Raw genomic sequence first — 14030 nt, 5'->3', positions numbered from 1 at the left:
AGCACATCCCCTCCTGCCTTGTTGCTTAATTTTACGAGAAATCAACCCTCGCACTTCTCACCACCTGACTGCAAATGTTGACTTGCATTCCTGGGAGCTTCATTTCAACATATGAAGCCTTAATCAACAGCAGCCCACTGAACCGCTTAGCATCAATCCGCAGCATGATGTCCGATTGAGAAAGCAGTCCAAAGGAACCTGATATCATACACTCACATGGCTAATTATTTCCAGAGAGCTTCTTAGAAATACAAAAACGCTGCAATAGATAATAGTCTAACAGAGGACAAAATATACAAAATACAAATCTAAATTAAGAGGTCAATCTGTTTCAACATGAAACCTAAAGTATGATAACCTCTTTCATATTCATAGGTATTGACAGAGCCTGAAATGTAAAGCTTTTAAATATATATACAAGTTGTTTTTTAAAATACATTTATACTTTTATTCAGCAAGGATACATTCAATTGATCAAAAGTCACAGTAAAACATTTATAATGCTTCAAAAGATTTCCATTTATTTATATTGATAATAATAAGAAGCGAGGTTATCATTACAATCAGCGACCCAACCCTGCAAGCCCATCTCTTCAATACCACCGTACTACCAGCATTGCTATATGGGAGTGAGACATGGTCTCTAACAAAAGAAAGTGAACAGAAACTCACTGTAACTGAAAGAGCAATGGAGCGAAGAGTGCTAAAGAGATAAGATCACAAATATATTTTTGCGGGGGATGTCAAGGTTGATCGTGGAGAATGGGCTGTGCATGTCGGTCGAAAAGAGGATGATCGATGGACGCCGAAAGTGACAACGTGGTACACCTATGAGATAAAGCGACCACTTGGTCGTCCGCCAACTCGATGCTCAGATTCCCGAAAGAGTTTTGTCAAAACCTGGATGCGAACAGCCAGAGACAAACACAGATGGGAGAAATGCTGTGTCCTGCATCATCCACCGGAGTACAGCCCGAATAAAGAATAACAAGAAATGCTACTTAAAGGGATGGTTCGGAGTAATTTCAACCTAGGGTCCTTTGCACCATGACCTCGAGCCAAACACCCCCCACCGGAAGCTTTTTTCCCCTTGGTCGAACATTATTAAAGTTAGAGCTTATTTAGAGATATCAGCCGAATGACTTAGTGCAGGCGCTAATGGATCCGAAGGTTGTATCTCGTAAATTACCCCACTAATAATGCCCAGAATGGTACCAAATTTCTACAGTAATACAAATAGGTACTCATAAAACGAGGCATTGGAAAGTTTGTAAGTACATCAGTAGTTTGTTTAAATAACACTTGCCTGATGGCTAATGCTACCGCTAACCCGGACGTCGAGGTCACTTCCGTGATTTGGGAAAACCCCATAAAAGTCCTCGCGCAATCACCCTTTTTGCTGAAAAAGTTTTTTGGTAAATCCAAATGTTTTTATTATTTTTTCCGAAGTGTTGACAACTTAGTGTTAACTAATAATTGTTGCAAACTGGTACTACCAACAAAATATTAGTGCATTCCTGGAACTGGGCATCATTACATTGCATCCTTATGCATCGCTTTCTGCCAGGACTTTTACAGGCTTTTCCCAAATCACTGAAGTGACCTTGACGTCCGGGTTAGCGGTAGCATAAGCCAGCAGGCAAGTGTTATTTAAATAAACTCCTGATGTACTTACAAACTTTCCAATGCCTCATTTTATGAGTACAGAACCTATTTGTACAACTGTAGACGTTTGGTACCATTCTGGGCATTATTGGTGGGATAATTTACGAGATACAACCTTCCATCCAATCCATTAGCGCCTGCACTAAGCCATTTGGCTGATATCTCTAAATAAGCTCTAACTTTAATAATGTTCGACCAAGGGGAAAAAAGCTTCTGGTGGGGGGGTGTTTGGCTCGAGGTCATGGTGCAAAGGACCCTTGAAATTACTCCGAACCATCCCTTTAAGCATCAAATCAGCATAACAGAATGATTTTCTGAATGATCATGTGACACTGAAAACTGGAGTAATGAAGCTGACAATTCAGCTTTGCCATCACAGGAATAAATTACATTTTAAAATATAGTAAAATAGAAAACTATTTTAAATTGGAATAATATTTCACAACATTATTATTTTCATTATTTTTTTTTTATAATAAATGTGTACATTTAAAAAGAGAGACCTAGAAACTAAAGCAACGATGTCCACACTTGAATAACTCAATACATAAAGGAACAAGTGAGTCTCGACCTTTCGCAGAGGAACATCCTGCATTTGTGCACAAACGTGCACACACACAATAACACGATTTTTGTAAAACAAAAAGTTCGACACACCCACATACCTTCCTGTAACATTCAGAAGCACTTAGGCTCAAGCTTTGTGAAATTGTGAATATTAACTGACATTAACACCTGGAGGCAGAAGACGGCTAATTATTATTAATGGTTTAAGCTGTTAAAAAATCTCTGAACCACAGACAGGTTTATGCATGAGATTATCTAACATCCATAATGTCAGACACTTTGCAGACACACCTGAGCATTTCTTCTGCGGACTAACTGAGCGAGTTAAACCAGCTGTGTTTTTTTGAGAAAACTCAGTGACACGTTTAAGCTTTTTTTAATTAATCTTCCTAAAATGTCAAAGTATTCATAATACACTAGCTTACATTATGCCTTATACTTAGTGTAGTTGGCCCAGGCGTTGCCAGTCCGGTGCCCGGTGCGTGTCACTGTAACTGGAGCTCCTGATGAGTTTTAGGATATAGATATATATAGTAACAAAATGTCCCTGAGAACATTTCACGACACTGTCACGGGACTCTGACACATTGCAGCCCAGCCAGGGGTGTACAAGCAAACAAGTGCATTCTAGCTATACAAAATCAATATATTTAATGCACTGCACATTCATCATAAATGCATTCCACTGTTGTTTCTGTGGGTACGGCTCTCTGAAGTAGAGTAGTATTGTGTCATAAAGGTACGCTGTTTTACATTTACTGGGCTGGATGTGCAAACATGGCAGAGCTGGGTTATAAAACATTCATGGCTTTGGAGAATTACAGTTTTTATCTGTGACAGCCTGATTGGGAGCAATAACTCAGCTAGACTGCAAGGCTTTGACTGGCACGGACTTTTACAGTCCACAAGAGGGTGTCAATGCTCCATTACAAGCCAAAGCATGAAAGTATATATTTGATCAATGAACTATGCTGGTTTCTTAAAGGTATAATTCACCCAAAAATGAACATTCTGTCATTAATAACTCACCCTCATGTCGTTGCAAACACTAAAGACTTTCATTAATCTTCAGAGCACAAAAGAAGATGTTTTTGATGAAATCTGAGCGCTTTCTGTACTTTCTGCGCTTTCCACACAGCTACGCAACTACCACTTTGACGATTAAAAAAGTTAATAAAGAGATCGGAAAATCCATATGAATTGGAGAGACTCAATCACATACAATTTTTGGGTGAACTATCCCTTTAAGGACAGACATTACAAAAACTTTCTTGATTTTGCAAATTTGCATAACTTTCAATGCCTGGAACGCACACTTCTAAAAATCTGATATTTCCAGGTTTTCCATGCCCGTGGAAACCCTGTCGCATATTTTATATTAGCATATTCTAATGTGAATTGTAATTTCAAAACAACACATTAAACATAAAACTGTAAATGATGGCTTACCTGGAATCTTGAGGTCTGAGGAACACTTGCTTGTGTTTGCAACGAAGTGTCACCTTTCTAAAGAAATAAAGACAGACAGAAAGAAAAGTGATTTAGCGCCCTGTCAAAAATTACAATAACCTAAGGGTTTAACATGTCACTACACCCAATATGATGAATACACAACAATCTATCTAAGAAATATAACCCTACAGAACAGTCAAAAGCATCAGCTGAGAAAATAGATTGACATACTAGATTTTTTTGTTTTCTGTAATTTCTCCTTGAAATTGACATTATAATACTTAAATTACATTATAACATAAATTAACTCATATTATTATAGGGTTGATACTTTTTACAGGTAGGTTTATTTTTTCACTGTACGCCATGGCATTCTTTGAGGAACTTTTTACATTTACAATGCGACTCTACCCCATAACAGGAAACTTTATAATCCATGTAAACTGTTTATAATGAATGTTATAGGTCGCTAAATCAGACAACGCCCGACTTCTTATAGTAACCCATTGTTTTGTTTTGTTAGTAAGTGAGCAGGCTACAAGTACAACGGTCAACCTAATCCTGATGTGTTTACATTTGTCAACTCCTTTGACCACCCGAGTTTTTTTTATATTGGTTGATAAAGTTTTCTTTGCAGTTCAAAGTATGACGCGGATCTACTTACGATGCTCGCCCAATACGCAGCGTACGCCATGGCTCAATTCGCGTCGCTTAAAATGTTAAAAAGGGTCTCCTAATGTCTTCCTCGAGTAACGTCCACCAGCTTCTTTCATTCAAGTGAGGAGGTGTGCTGCTGTCTCGCTCTCAGATAAAAGCCACTCCCGTGAATGTGGGTACCAGAACACTACTGATAATTACAGCAAATAATGATCGGGGCGGTTTTTCTTGGTTTCAAGATGTCGTGTAGTAATCGTTTGCATTTTATTTTGCAATGTGAAAGTTGAAGCTTAATTTGCATGGCGCATTAAAAAAAAAATACAGATGGAAGAACAAGCATTCCTTTCTATTGCGCAACTCTGGTTATGTACAGACAGACACTTTAATTGCAAGTCTTAAAGTCCCCATGAAATCAAAATTGAATGTTTTTGGCTTTCAGTATGAATGTGTTAGCTTACTGTTATCTAGTGTGCTCCAAAATAATGACAATTTAGAAGATATACGCATTCAAAACTTACAGTGTCTGCACTTCCGCCGGATCAACTTCTGGATCAATGATTTTGATGACATAACTCCGAAACTCTTCTCATCATATTTTCTGTCCAATCAAATGCTCTCTAGAATCTAAAGCTGGTCACTTGTTCAACATGAACTATTTTCTACATGGTGAATGGCACATGCACTATATAAGGGATAGGGAACGATTCAGACAGTGTAAATATGCTTTCCATTGGGGCGAATGAAGTCTGGTTTCAAGTTAATGTCATGAAATGGCGCAGCCTGCTTCGGTCCAGAGACACGATAGCACAGAGCGGATCATATGCGAGTCAACGCAGACCAGAAAACATATCGGCCTCATTTGAATTCTGCACAGATACTAGCCTATATTTAAAGCGATATGGAAGAGATGAGAAAGAGAAACGGTTAGGAGGAAACTGCGGCTTTACCGACCTCAATGGCTCTGGCCGAGCTGTGATATAAACCATGCACCATTTAACACAATGTTACGAGTGAGCGAGCTGACTGTGACAAGATGGCCGCCAGATGCGGACGTCGACCTCCATTGGCCAGCAGCTCGGACGAGACAGACATCTAGCCTTTATTATGTCAAAAAAAGTATCTGGATGACCTAGCCTACTTCTTCCAGGGACATTCTGAAGTGAGCATAATATGTACACTTTACTATCCCATGAGGCCGCGAGGGCCGCCACGGAAGAGGATTTGTGATTGGCCGTGGCCCGTGAAGATGCAATTGACGCTGGTCACATGATAATGATAACGGCGAATATAACGTTAGTTCGTCCAGATTACATTCATACTTTTTAGCTTAACGTTAACTGTCTGTCACGAAATGGATAGCATAGGATAGTGGAAATATCAAAGGCAGCGAACTGAGCAAATGATACATCTATGCTGCCTTCAGAAATCGATCAAAGGGTATGAGACCGTAGTAAGTGAAGCTGACATTGGCCTTGGAATGCAGCATTTAGGACGCAACCTCTGTGTGTTTTGGTTCACTGAATGAATCGGCTCATATGAATCATTCGTTCGGAGTCAGATTACACTGGTTACGCTGAATTAATTGATTCACTAAAGAACCGGCTCCTTAAGTCGTTCGTCATCCGTTCTGGAATCGGTCTGCGCAGCTGTATTTATTTTAGCGCTGTAGAAAAGTGTAAACAAGAATAGCAGAGCAGCGTATCAATGTAAACTTTAGTTCGGTTGTTGGTGAATGCACGCTCGAGAACGATTAATACCTAAACCCTAAAATAAAATAAAAAAATATTTTAAAGGGAAATCCGTTAAGAAGAAGAGCAGTTCCTAAACGTTCCTAAACCAGTCCTTTTAACTTCAGGTCAAAGCATATTCATTTAATATGGCTAAATCAATCTGATTATATTAGATTAGGCTACACCAAGAAAGGTACGTTTTAAGAAATAACCCAATGCACAACTGCACATTTTAACTTTCTACAGAGTAACAGAACACACAGCAGTGTAAATTGTATGGGGGGAAAACATACCTTGTCATCTTTCTTACGACCATGAGTTCTCTTTCTGTGCGGCATGTCTAAGGAATAAGATCACTGACTTTAAAAACTCAACACAGTATTGTTTTCACCAGAGGTGTACTTCTGGCACAGTATTTGCTCCTCCTGTGGACTGCAAACGCATCGATCTGTGCCAGAGGCTTAAAGGAGGCATGAGTTAAATAAATCAAAGCGTTTGTGCAACTTTCAGAGTGTCAGTATGAATTTGCTTTTGTTTTGAGGCTATATTTCATGGCTTTTGTGTGTGCATGCATGTTTTTTCTTCAAACAGTATCTGGCTTTCTTGGAACTTACCATTGACTTATTTGGACTTATTTAGATGTTATGTTTTTACTATTTGTATTTATTTATTTGAATGTGCTGCGTATGTTGCATATTTTGCTGAGGCAAACAGTGTCACGCCCCCTCAAACGCTTATTTTCTCTTGTCCTTCCTTTCTTAAAGGAGTAGTTCACTTTCAAATAAAATATTTTCTGATAATTGACTCACCCCCATGTCATCCAAGATGTCCGTGTCTTTCTTTCTTCAGTCAAAAAGAAATTAAGGTTTTTGAGAAAAACATTCCAGGATTTTTCTCCATATAATGGACTTCGATGGCAACCAACGGTTTGAAGGTTCAAATGTCAGTCTCAATGCAGCGAATGCAGAGAAATAAGGGTCTTATCTAGCGAAACGATCGGCCATTTTCTAAAATGAAATAAAAAATTATATACTTTTTAACCACAAATGCCCGTCTTGTACTATCTCTGAGATGCGCCATGCATTACGTCTTTACGTTGGAAAGGTCAACACTATGAGAAACAAATGTCCCCCAATGAGACATTTTTGTCTTTCATAGAATGCAAAGGAGAAATTCTGAAGAACTCCATGCAATTAAAATGATTGTGAGCTAATACTTTCAATGTGTTTTCTCTATATTCTGATACGAAAAAGGCTAATAGCTTTATGAGGAACACGGCCCTACATCAAAAGTTTTTGGAATAACAAGTTTTCTCTGTTTGTCTTTCTTTCTGGTTATTGCTTTCCTTAGACACACACAAGAAAAAAGAGAAATGCAGCCATTACCCCCTCCTGCCTGAAAGAGGCTCTGTGTTTTTCACCAGAAAAACAACAGATATTGCAGGAAATGCTCTTGAAAGATCTCCTGCCAGCATTCTTGAGCAGTACCGTTTGATGTCGAACACACCTTATATCTTGCTCTGAGCTGAAAGAAAGCTGCCGCTGGTGACTCACACAGGTGTGACACAATTTTTCTCTTGTTTTTCACTTAAAATAGTTTCCCCAGTTCAGTTCATGTGACAAAATGACTGATCCATGCTGCAATTTATTCTTCTTTGCCTGTAAGCTTAAGCCCAAAGTGACAGCAATAGGTTGTTACTCAAAGCTATCTATCAGTGAACGGTGTGGTGAGGCATATTAAGATCAACAAAGTTTCTCGTACCTGCGTGACTCGTCATGTACATAGTTCTTTCGCAAGACAGTTTTGTTCATTAATTGCTAGACCGCTGAAAGTTAGTGTACCTTTGAATAAAAGCTATTTTATCAACTATTTGTTTATGGTAATTCATTGGCTTAAACAAATTATCATTAGGCTAATAAATAACGTTCTTTATGCAGCTCTGTTCACATGCAGGCTATAGCTGTAGACCTATTTGGATTCAATACTTCCCTCTGTTGGTGCAGAACATTTTTTAACTGACCCTTATAAAAATGACTTATTGTTGGTTATGCTTGATGTACTACAAAATCATAACAATTTAACATGGAAAGTCCTTCAGGAAATAAAAATATGATTTCAGAATTTTTCTACAGTTAATTTGTTTGTTTGACTGGACTGTCTGATTACCACAGTTTTTCTTAACTGTAAAATAATAACAACTAGCTAATATCTAAAAAGAAAATATGATACTATACGGTTATCCGGACCACACGATGGCCTACCCCTAACCCCGCCCCTAAACCTACCCGTCACTGGGGTTAAGACCAATCAGGGATGACTATACGGACTATACGGGACTAAAAGACACACGTGTGGTCCGGATAACCGTAGTTCCAAAAATATATATATATAATTAATATTAAAGTCCCCCTGCAGTCAATCATTTTATCCCTTAAAACTCATCTGTGGTCACCAAAATTACACATTTAATTTTTTTTACTTGAAAAAAAGACTATATGTGCCTTAAAATAGCTTGAATGTACACTGTTAGCAATTGATGTAATTTCTACAGTAAATATTACAACAATGTATTGTATTTGTGTTTTTACTGTAAACGGCAATGCATCATGGGAAATTATTGGACAGTCCTGTATTTTTATTGTAACTACACTGTACACGCGGAGTTTTACAATGATTTTACAGCCACCGCGTTGCATCATGGGTTCACCGCGGACTGAATTTTGAATTTTTAGGCGGTTAGTTCTAAACGAACATTCTGGGACTAAGCCATCATTCAAGAAGACGAAAAAAGAAGCAGCAAACATTCTGGGACGAAGGTAAGTTAACTTCACGTTACTGTTACCCTATGTATTTTTATATCATAGATATAACGTTATTAGTTCTGCATATCTGAGTGGATGGTGACGGTTTTGTCTGCTTTGATTAGCTAACATAAAGTCAGCTGTAAGTTATACGTTAGGCTGAAAACAGCTGAAATAGGGCATGGGCAGAAATAGGTGCTTTTATGATAAGTTAGCTAACGTTATTAACGCGTCTCTTCCTCCATCAGTCCATTGAAATCAGGTATGTACGTTAACGTTACGTTACTGGTAGTTGCTAACGTTAGCGTTAACTTATCTTGTTCATCCCAAATGAATGCTATTTTTAATCTGCCTGAAGTAACGTCAACGTGGTTCTTTCACTGTTTGGATGGATTGGCTAGCTAGCTCGACTGTCATTTAGGGCTGTCAACGAATATTCTAAATTCGAATAGTTTTAAAAACAGAATTTCGAAGGTGAAAATTAATATTCGAATGTGGAAAAACACGCCGTGGTAACTTAGCAGAGGCGCGGCTGTCTGCTTTCCGAATGGGCGCGCTGCCTGGGATATTGCATGAATAAGGTAACTTAGGTTAGATACAGCACTTTCATGCACTGCAGGCTCCCACTGGTTTGATTATTTAACGTTACCGTTTCACGTCAAGGAAAAGTTTCATGTTTAACGTTAAGTTAGCACAGCACAGCTCGCTCGGAGCGTTCAATGTCGGTTCTATATACTGTAAAACTTCAATTAATGTTAATAATATTTGTTTCAATCACTGAATGAAGCCTGCTATATTTGGGACAAGAGTCGCGCCCTTAAATTGCTGGCACAAAACTCTTGATCAGCATTCAACATTTGTTTATTGTTGTTGTTGTTAGTTTAAACCGTTAACGTTAGCTGCTATGCACAGAGAGCGGTGAGGGCGAGCGAGAGATAGGGTGACCACCTGTCCCTCTTTACGTTGTACTGTACAGCAATTTTACCCTTTGTCCCGCCTCACGCAAATTGAGCGCCTGTCCCGCTTTTTCATTCGACCCTGCCTAATAAATACACGGATACGTCCATAGGCGTACTGTTCATTTATCTCCAATAGTTCAGAGGAGAGCTATACAAGCGGTAGTCGATAGACTCGTACGATAGAGTCGTACGTCAATCAAACTGTTGACTGGTGCACGCCTCAACATTGTCAACAATCTCAAATTGGAGAGCGCGCTGTTCGGTCAGATTAAGCAGCCATGGCCAGTGTGGCCACGAAAAAGAGAAGACGCACTTTTAATAGCGAATGAACCGCAACATACTCTTGGTTAAGACGTGTAGATGGCGAAGCAGAGAGAGCTTTTTGCATTTTATGCAAAAGCAGTTTTTCTGTGGGACATGGTGGAGAATACGATGTGAAGCGACATGATGCATGTGAGTACCACAGAAAAAAAGCACATCATCAAGAAACATGCAAATCAGTGCAATTGTTTTTCAATAAACCAAATGACCCACAGACTGACAAAGTTTCTGCAGCAGAAGTGACGAGCATTTCTCATGCCGTACTGCACACACATTCATATTGCTCTACCGACTGCAGTAACAAGTTAGGCCCAGTAATTTTTCCAGGTTCTGAAATAGCTAAGAAAATGCCTTATATTTTGTTGAACTTAAATAGGCTAGGCCTAATATTTTTTTATGTCTTGTATTTTAAGGTGAATTTGATTCACTCAGAGCATTTTTTTTTGTTTCGTAATGCCTGATCCTTTGGACAGTTGACTAATTTGATAGTCCCAATAAAGACGAGATGTTGCAAAATTTGTGTTTTGTCTTTTATAGGCCTATGCCTTAGGCTGTAGAAACTTTGGGTGATATTTTGGGTCAGGTAGTGTCTTAATCTTTTAGTCGGTGGGTTTTAAAAATGTTTCTTGGTAAATTAGATAGACAATATATCTTAAGTTTAAAGTTATTACGTCTGTCCCACATTGTCCCACTTTACCATGCTACTTGTCCCACATTTTGTCTGACCGGAGGTGGTCACCCTAGCGAGAGAGTGCCAGCGAGCGAGAGTGAGATGCTCTGCGGTCTTAGCCATTAGTTGATTTGCTTGTTTTAGTGTAGGTAATACGTTGTCAAATAGGTTTAAACTTAAATAAACTACCTATACAAGTAGTTATGTCTCTTTGTATTAATTTGTCCTGTTATTGACGTAATGCGCGTCATTGACAAAATGCCCAACCAAATGTTCGAATATATGTTTGATTGTTTTTTAGAAGGAATATTCGAACGTCATTTTTGAGCAATTTTTCGGTTTAAAAATGTCTTTATTTGAGTTGTTGATGGAGGGTGCGGGGGTTTAAGGAGATAATAATGTTCAAGTGGAGGTGTGCGAGTCTTTCTCCACTTGAACATTAATGAATTCATGTTAGGTGGCAATAGTGTGTTGTGCAGCTTTTAGTTATCATATTGTTAATGGGTTTCAGGAGATACTGCGCGGCGCAGACGTGGATTATGTCCATGGAAGGAGCATGGTGTGATGGGGGCCCCACAGAAGCCGCAAGCACACTTGAATTCAGAGGTGAGTTTAAACATGGCACTGTCATGAAAACGATCATAGCAATTATGGAGGTATATTTGATTCAAATCAACTGAACGCCTGTGACAGTGCGATTTGTAGTTGTAGAGAATAGCCACACATGTGTATCAGTAAATTTGAAGTCATAGAGAGAAATTATTTAATGAGTTGCAAACTTGTAGACTTTTTTTTCTCTCCCACAAACACAACACAGTTACACCTTCTCAAATTCTTCATTGCAGGTTCACAAATCCTATTAAGAAAATTCTACAAATCACAAATTAAGAAACTCGTACGCTCACATTTTTAATACAATTGCTGCAGTGAAACACCCGCATCAAGAAATGTGAAGTCGTGGAGAAATTTTGCACATCCACAAATCAGTATGTGAACTCATCCAATGAGTTGCACACTAGAAGAATATTTCTTGTATGTTTCTAGCACAAACACAAGTACATAACTACAGCTGCTTGAATCTGCTGCAACGAATCTCAAACACTGTTTTTTGCTTTCAAGTGACAAGTTTTGCGCGCTCTCCATTTTGCACCATGATATTTGGTTCAAAAGTGTGTTGTGCATCTGTAGAGGCACTTGGCGGAGCCTACATTAATATTCATGAGTTTCCAGAGCATGCGCATGTCTAACTGCTCATTTTAGTTCACGCGATCGTTTCTCAGCAGGTTTATTAATGGATTATTTCAAAAAAGGTAAATATAGTTTCAGCGCGAACTTAAAATACAATTGTGCATCATTTCATAAAGCTCATATACTTTTATGAAATTAAATGATGCACAATTGTATATCAAGTTCGCACTGAAACTATTTTTACCTTTTGTAACAGTGTTTGAGATTCGTTGCAGCAGATTCAAGCAGCTGTAGTTATGTACTTGTGTTTGTGCTAGAAACATATACAAGACACATACAAGAAATATTCTTCTAGTGTGCAACTCATTGGATGAGTTCACATACTGATTTGTGGATGTGCAAAATTTCTCCACGACTTCACATTTCTTGATGCGGGTGTGTGAATGCGTTGTGCACCATATTCACTACAGCGATTGTATTAAAAATGTGAGCGTACGAGTTTCTTAATTTGTGATTTGTAGAATAGGATTTGTGAACCTGCAATGAAGAATTTGAGAAGGTGTAACTGTGTTGTGTTTGTGGGAGAGAGAAAAAAGTCTACAAGTTTGCAACTCATTAAATAATTTCTCTCTGTGACTTCAAATTTACTGATACACATGTGTGGCTATTCTCTACAACTACAAATCGCACTGTCACAGGTGTTCAGTTGATTTGAATCAAATATACCTTCATAAGCAATGACTTGATATATTAAGGGATCTTAATCAATGTTTATAACTTTTCTGTAATTGACATTTTTTGTTAGAGTTAGGGATGTCAGTAAGTCACCTCGGCCCACTTAATACAGAAACATATTACCTACTTCGCATTTTGAGTGATCAGATTTTACTGAAAGGTTTTACTGAACAGTGATTGCTTGAATCTTGCACTCGCATCGCAGACCCTTGCATCGATCGTGCCAAGCCACAGACACACACATACTCATATAGCCCACGATGACTCTCAGTCTCGCACACACACACACACAAGCACTCATTCATTCATAAAGATCCCTTAATGTTTCATGTCATGGTTATGACCATGTCATATCAAGTCTTAAATGTTACCTGATAAGTGTGTTTTTTCCCCTGTTTTCAGAGCCTTTTGCGGCATAAATCCCCAGACGGGCAGCAAGGCAGAGAAAAACGAGGCATTCAAGTTTTACTGTACTGTACAGTAATGGATTGTTTGTTTTCTCGTCAGTTTTAAGAGAAAATAAAAAAATATTTAAAAAAATACTAAGTGTTTTGTTTTTCTTTGCAGAAGTCTGAAAGAGGACATTTATCCAAGTTACAACATTTAATTGTAATATTTACAATATTCTGTCCTGTGAATTTACAGGAAATCTCTAAAATTACAGGAAATTCCTGGCTACTGAGTTGCCGTAAATATAAAATTTTGCTGTAATATTTACAGTATTCTATCCTGTGAAATTACAGGAAATTCAGTACCTTGTTGTAATTATTTTACAATAACAGTCCTGTATACTGTTTACAGTAAATTCACGGCAACTATTAGCCAGGAATTTCCTGTAAAAATTACAAGAAATTTCTAACAGTGTAGGCTAGATCTACACCCTTGTCTCATTTAGTATACGCGGTTCTATGAATATGCAAATTAGCCCCGCCTCCACTCACTCACACCAGCTCAGAGATCCACTCGTTGATGATCACACGTTGACCTGATTGGTTACAAGGTAGTTTGTGACGTCAGAAACAACAGCGATTTCAAACCGCGTTTTTTGAGACTGTCTTTGGGTCACTGCAGCTTTAAGGAGAAAATACTCAGCAATGGTGTTGACTTATGAATTTGTACATGGGTTGTCTTAAAGCATATTAAAAACACCACATAGACATTTAAACAACATTATAATCTTGATGTTTACCACAAGGTGGTCTTTAGGCCACATAATGAACAAAAGTTGCCATGAAAATCCAGCAGGTGGCGTGCTTTCTTTACTTTCTCAGAGAGTTTTCTACTT

General features: G+C 38.4%; 1 protein-coding gene and 1 long non-coding RNA gene across 13 annotated transcripts in view; one reads left to right on the top strand and one right to left on the bottom strand.

Moving 5' to 3' along the window:
- The window catches only part of cast (calpastatin), a 39846-nt gene extending 33325 nt beyond the window's left edge, over positions 1-6521 (bottom strand). For 3 of the 12 annotated variants that reach the window (XM_079586687.1, XM_079586696.1, XM_079586701.1), the window contains exons 1-2: positions 6365-6502; positions 3682-3738 (exon numbers count right to left, since the gene is read on the bottom strand). In XM_079586687.1, the coding sequence (XP_079442813.1) occupies positions 3682-3738; positions 6365-6409 (102 nt within the window). In that variant the 5' untranslated portion in view covers positions 6410-6502. Of the gene's footprint in view, positions 1-3681; positions 3739-4348; positions 4674-6364 lie in introns of those variants that run through there. The other 9 variants (XM_079586688.1, XM_079586704.1, XM_079586707.1 and 6 more) reach the window with 4 other exon arrangements.
- A 2089-nt stretch (positions 6522-8610) lies between these two features.
- Positions 8611-13411, top strand: LOC306985220. The gene is made up of 3 exons (XR_013794773.1): positions 8611-8887; positions 11334-11428; positions 13148-13411. It is a non-coding gene; the product is annotated as an uncharacterized lncRNA (long non-coding RNA).
- The last annotated feature ends 619 nt before the right edge of the window (positions 13412-14030 follow it).

The sequence above is a fragment of the Phoxinus phoxinus genome, assembly GCF_949152265.1.
Source record: "Phoxinus phoxinus genome assembly, chromosome: 17".
Classification (NCBI taxonomy): Eukaryota; Metazoa; Chordata; class Actinopteri; order Cypriniformes; family Leuciscidae; genus Phoxinus; species Phoxinus phoxinus.
The sequence above is the reverse complement of the archived record's forward strand: the minus strand, read 5'-3'. Positions and strand labels throughout refer to the sequence as shown.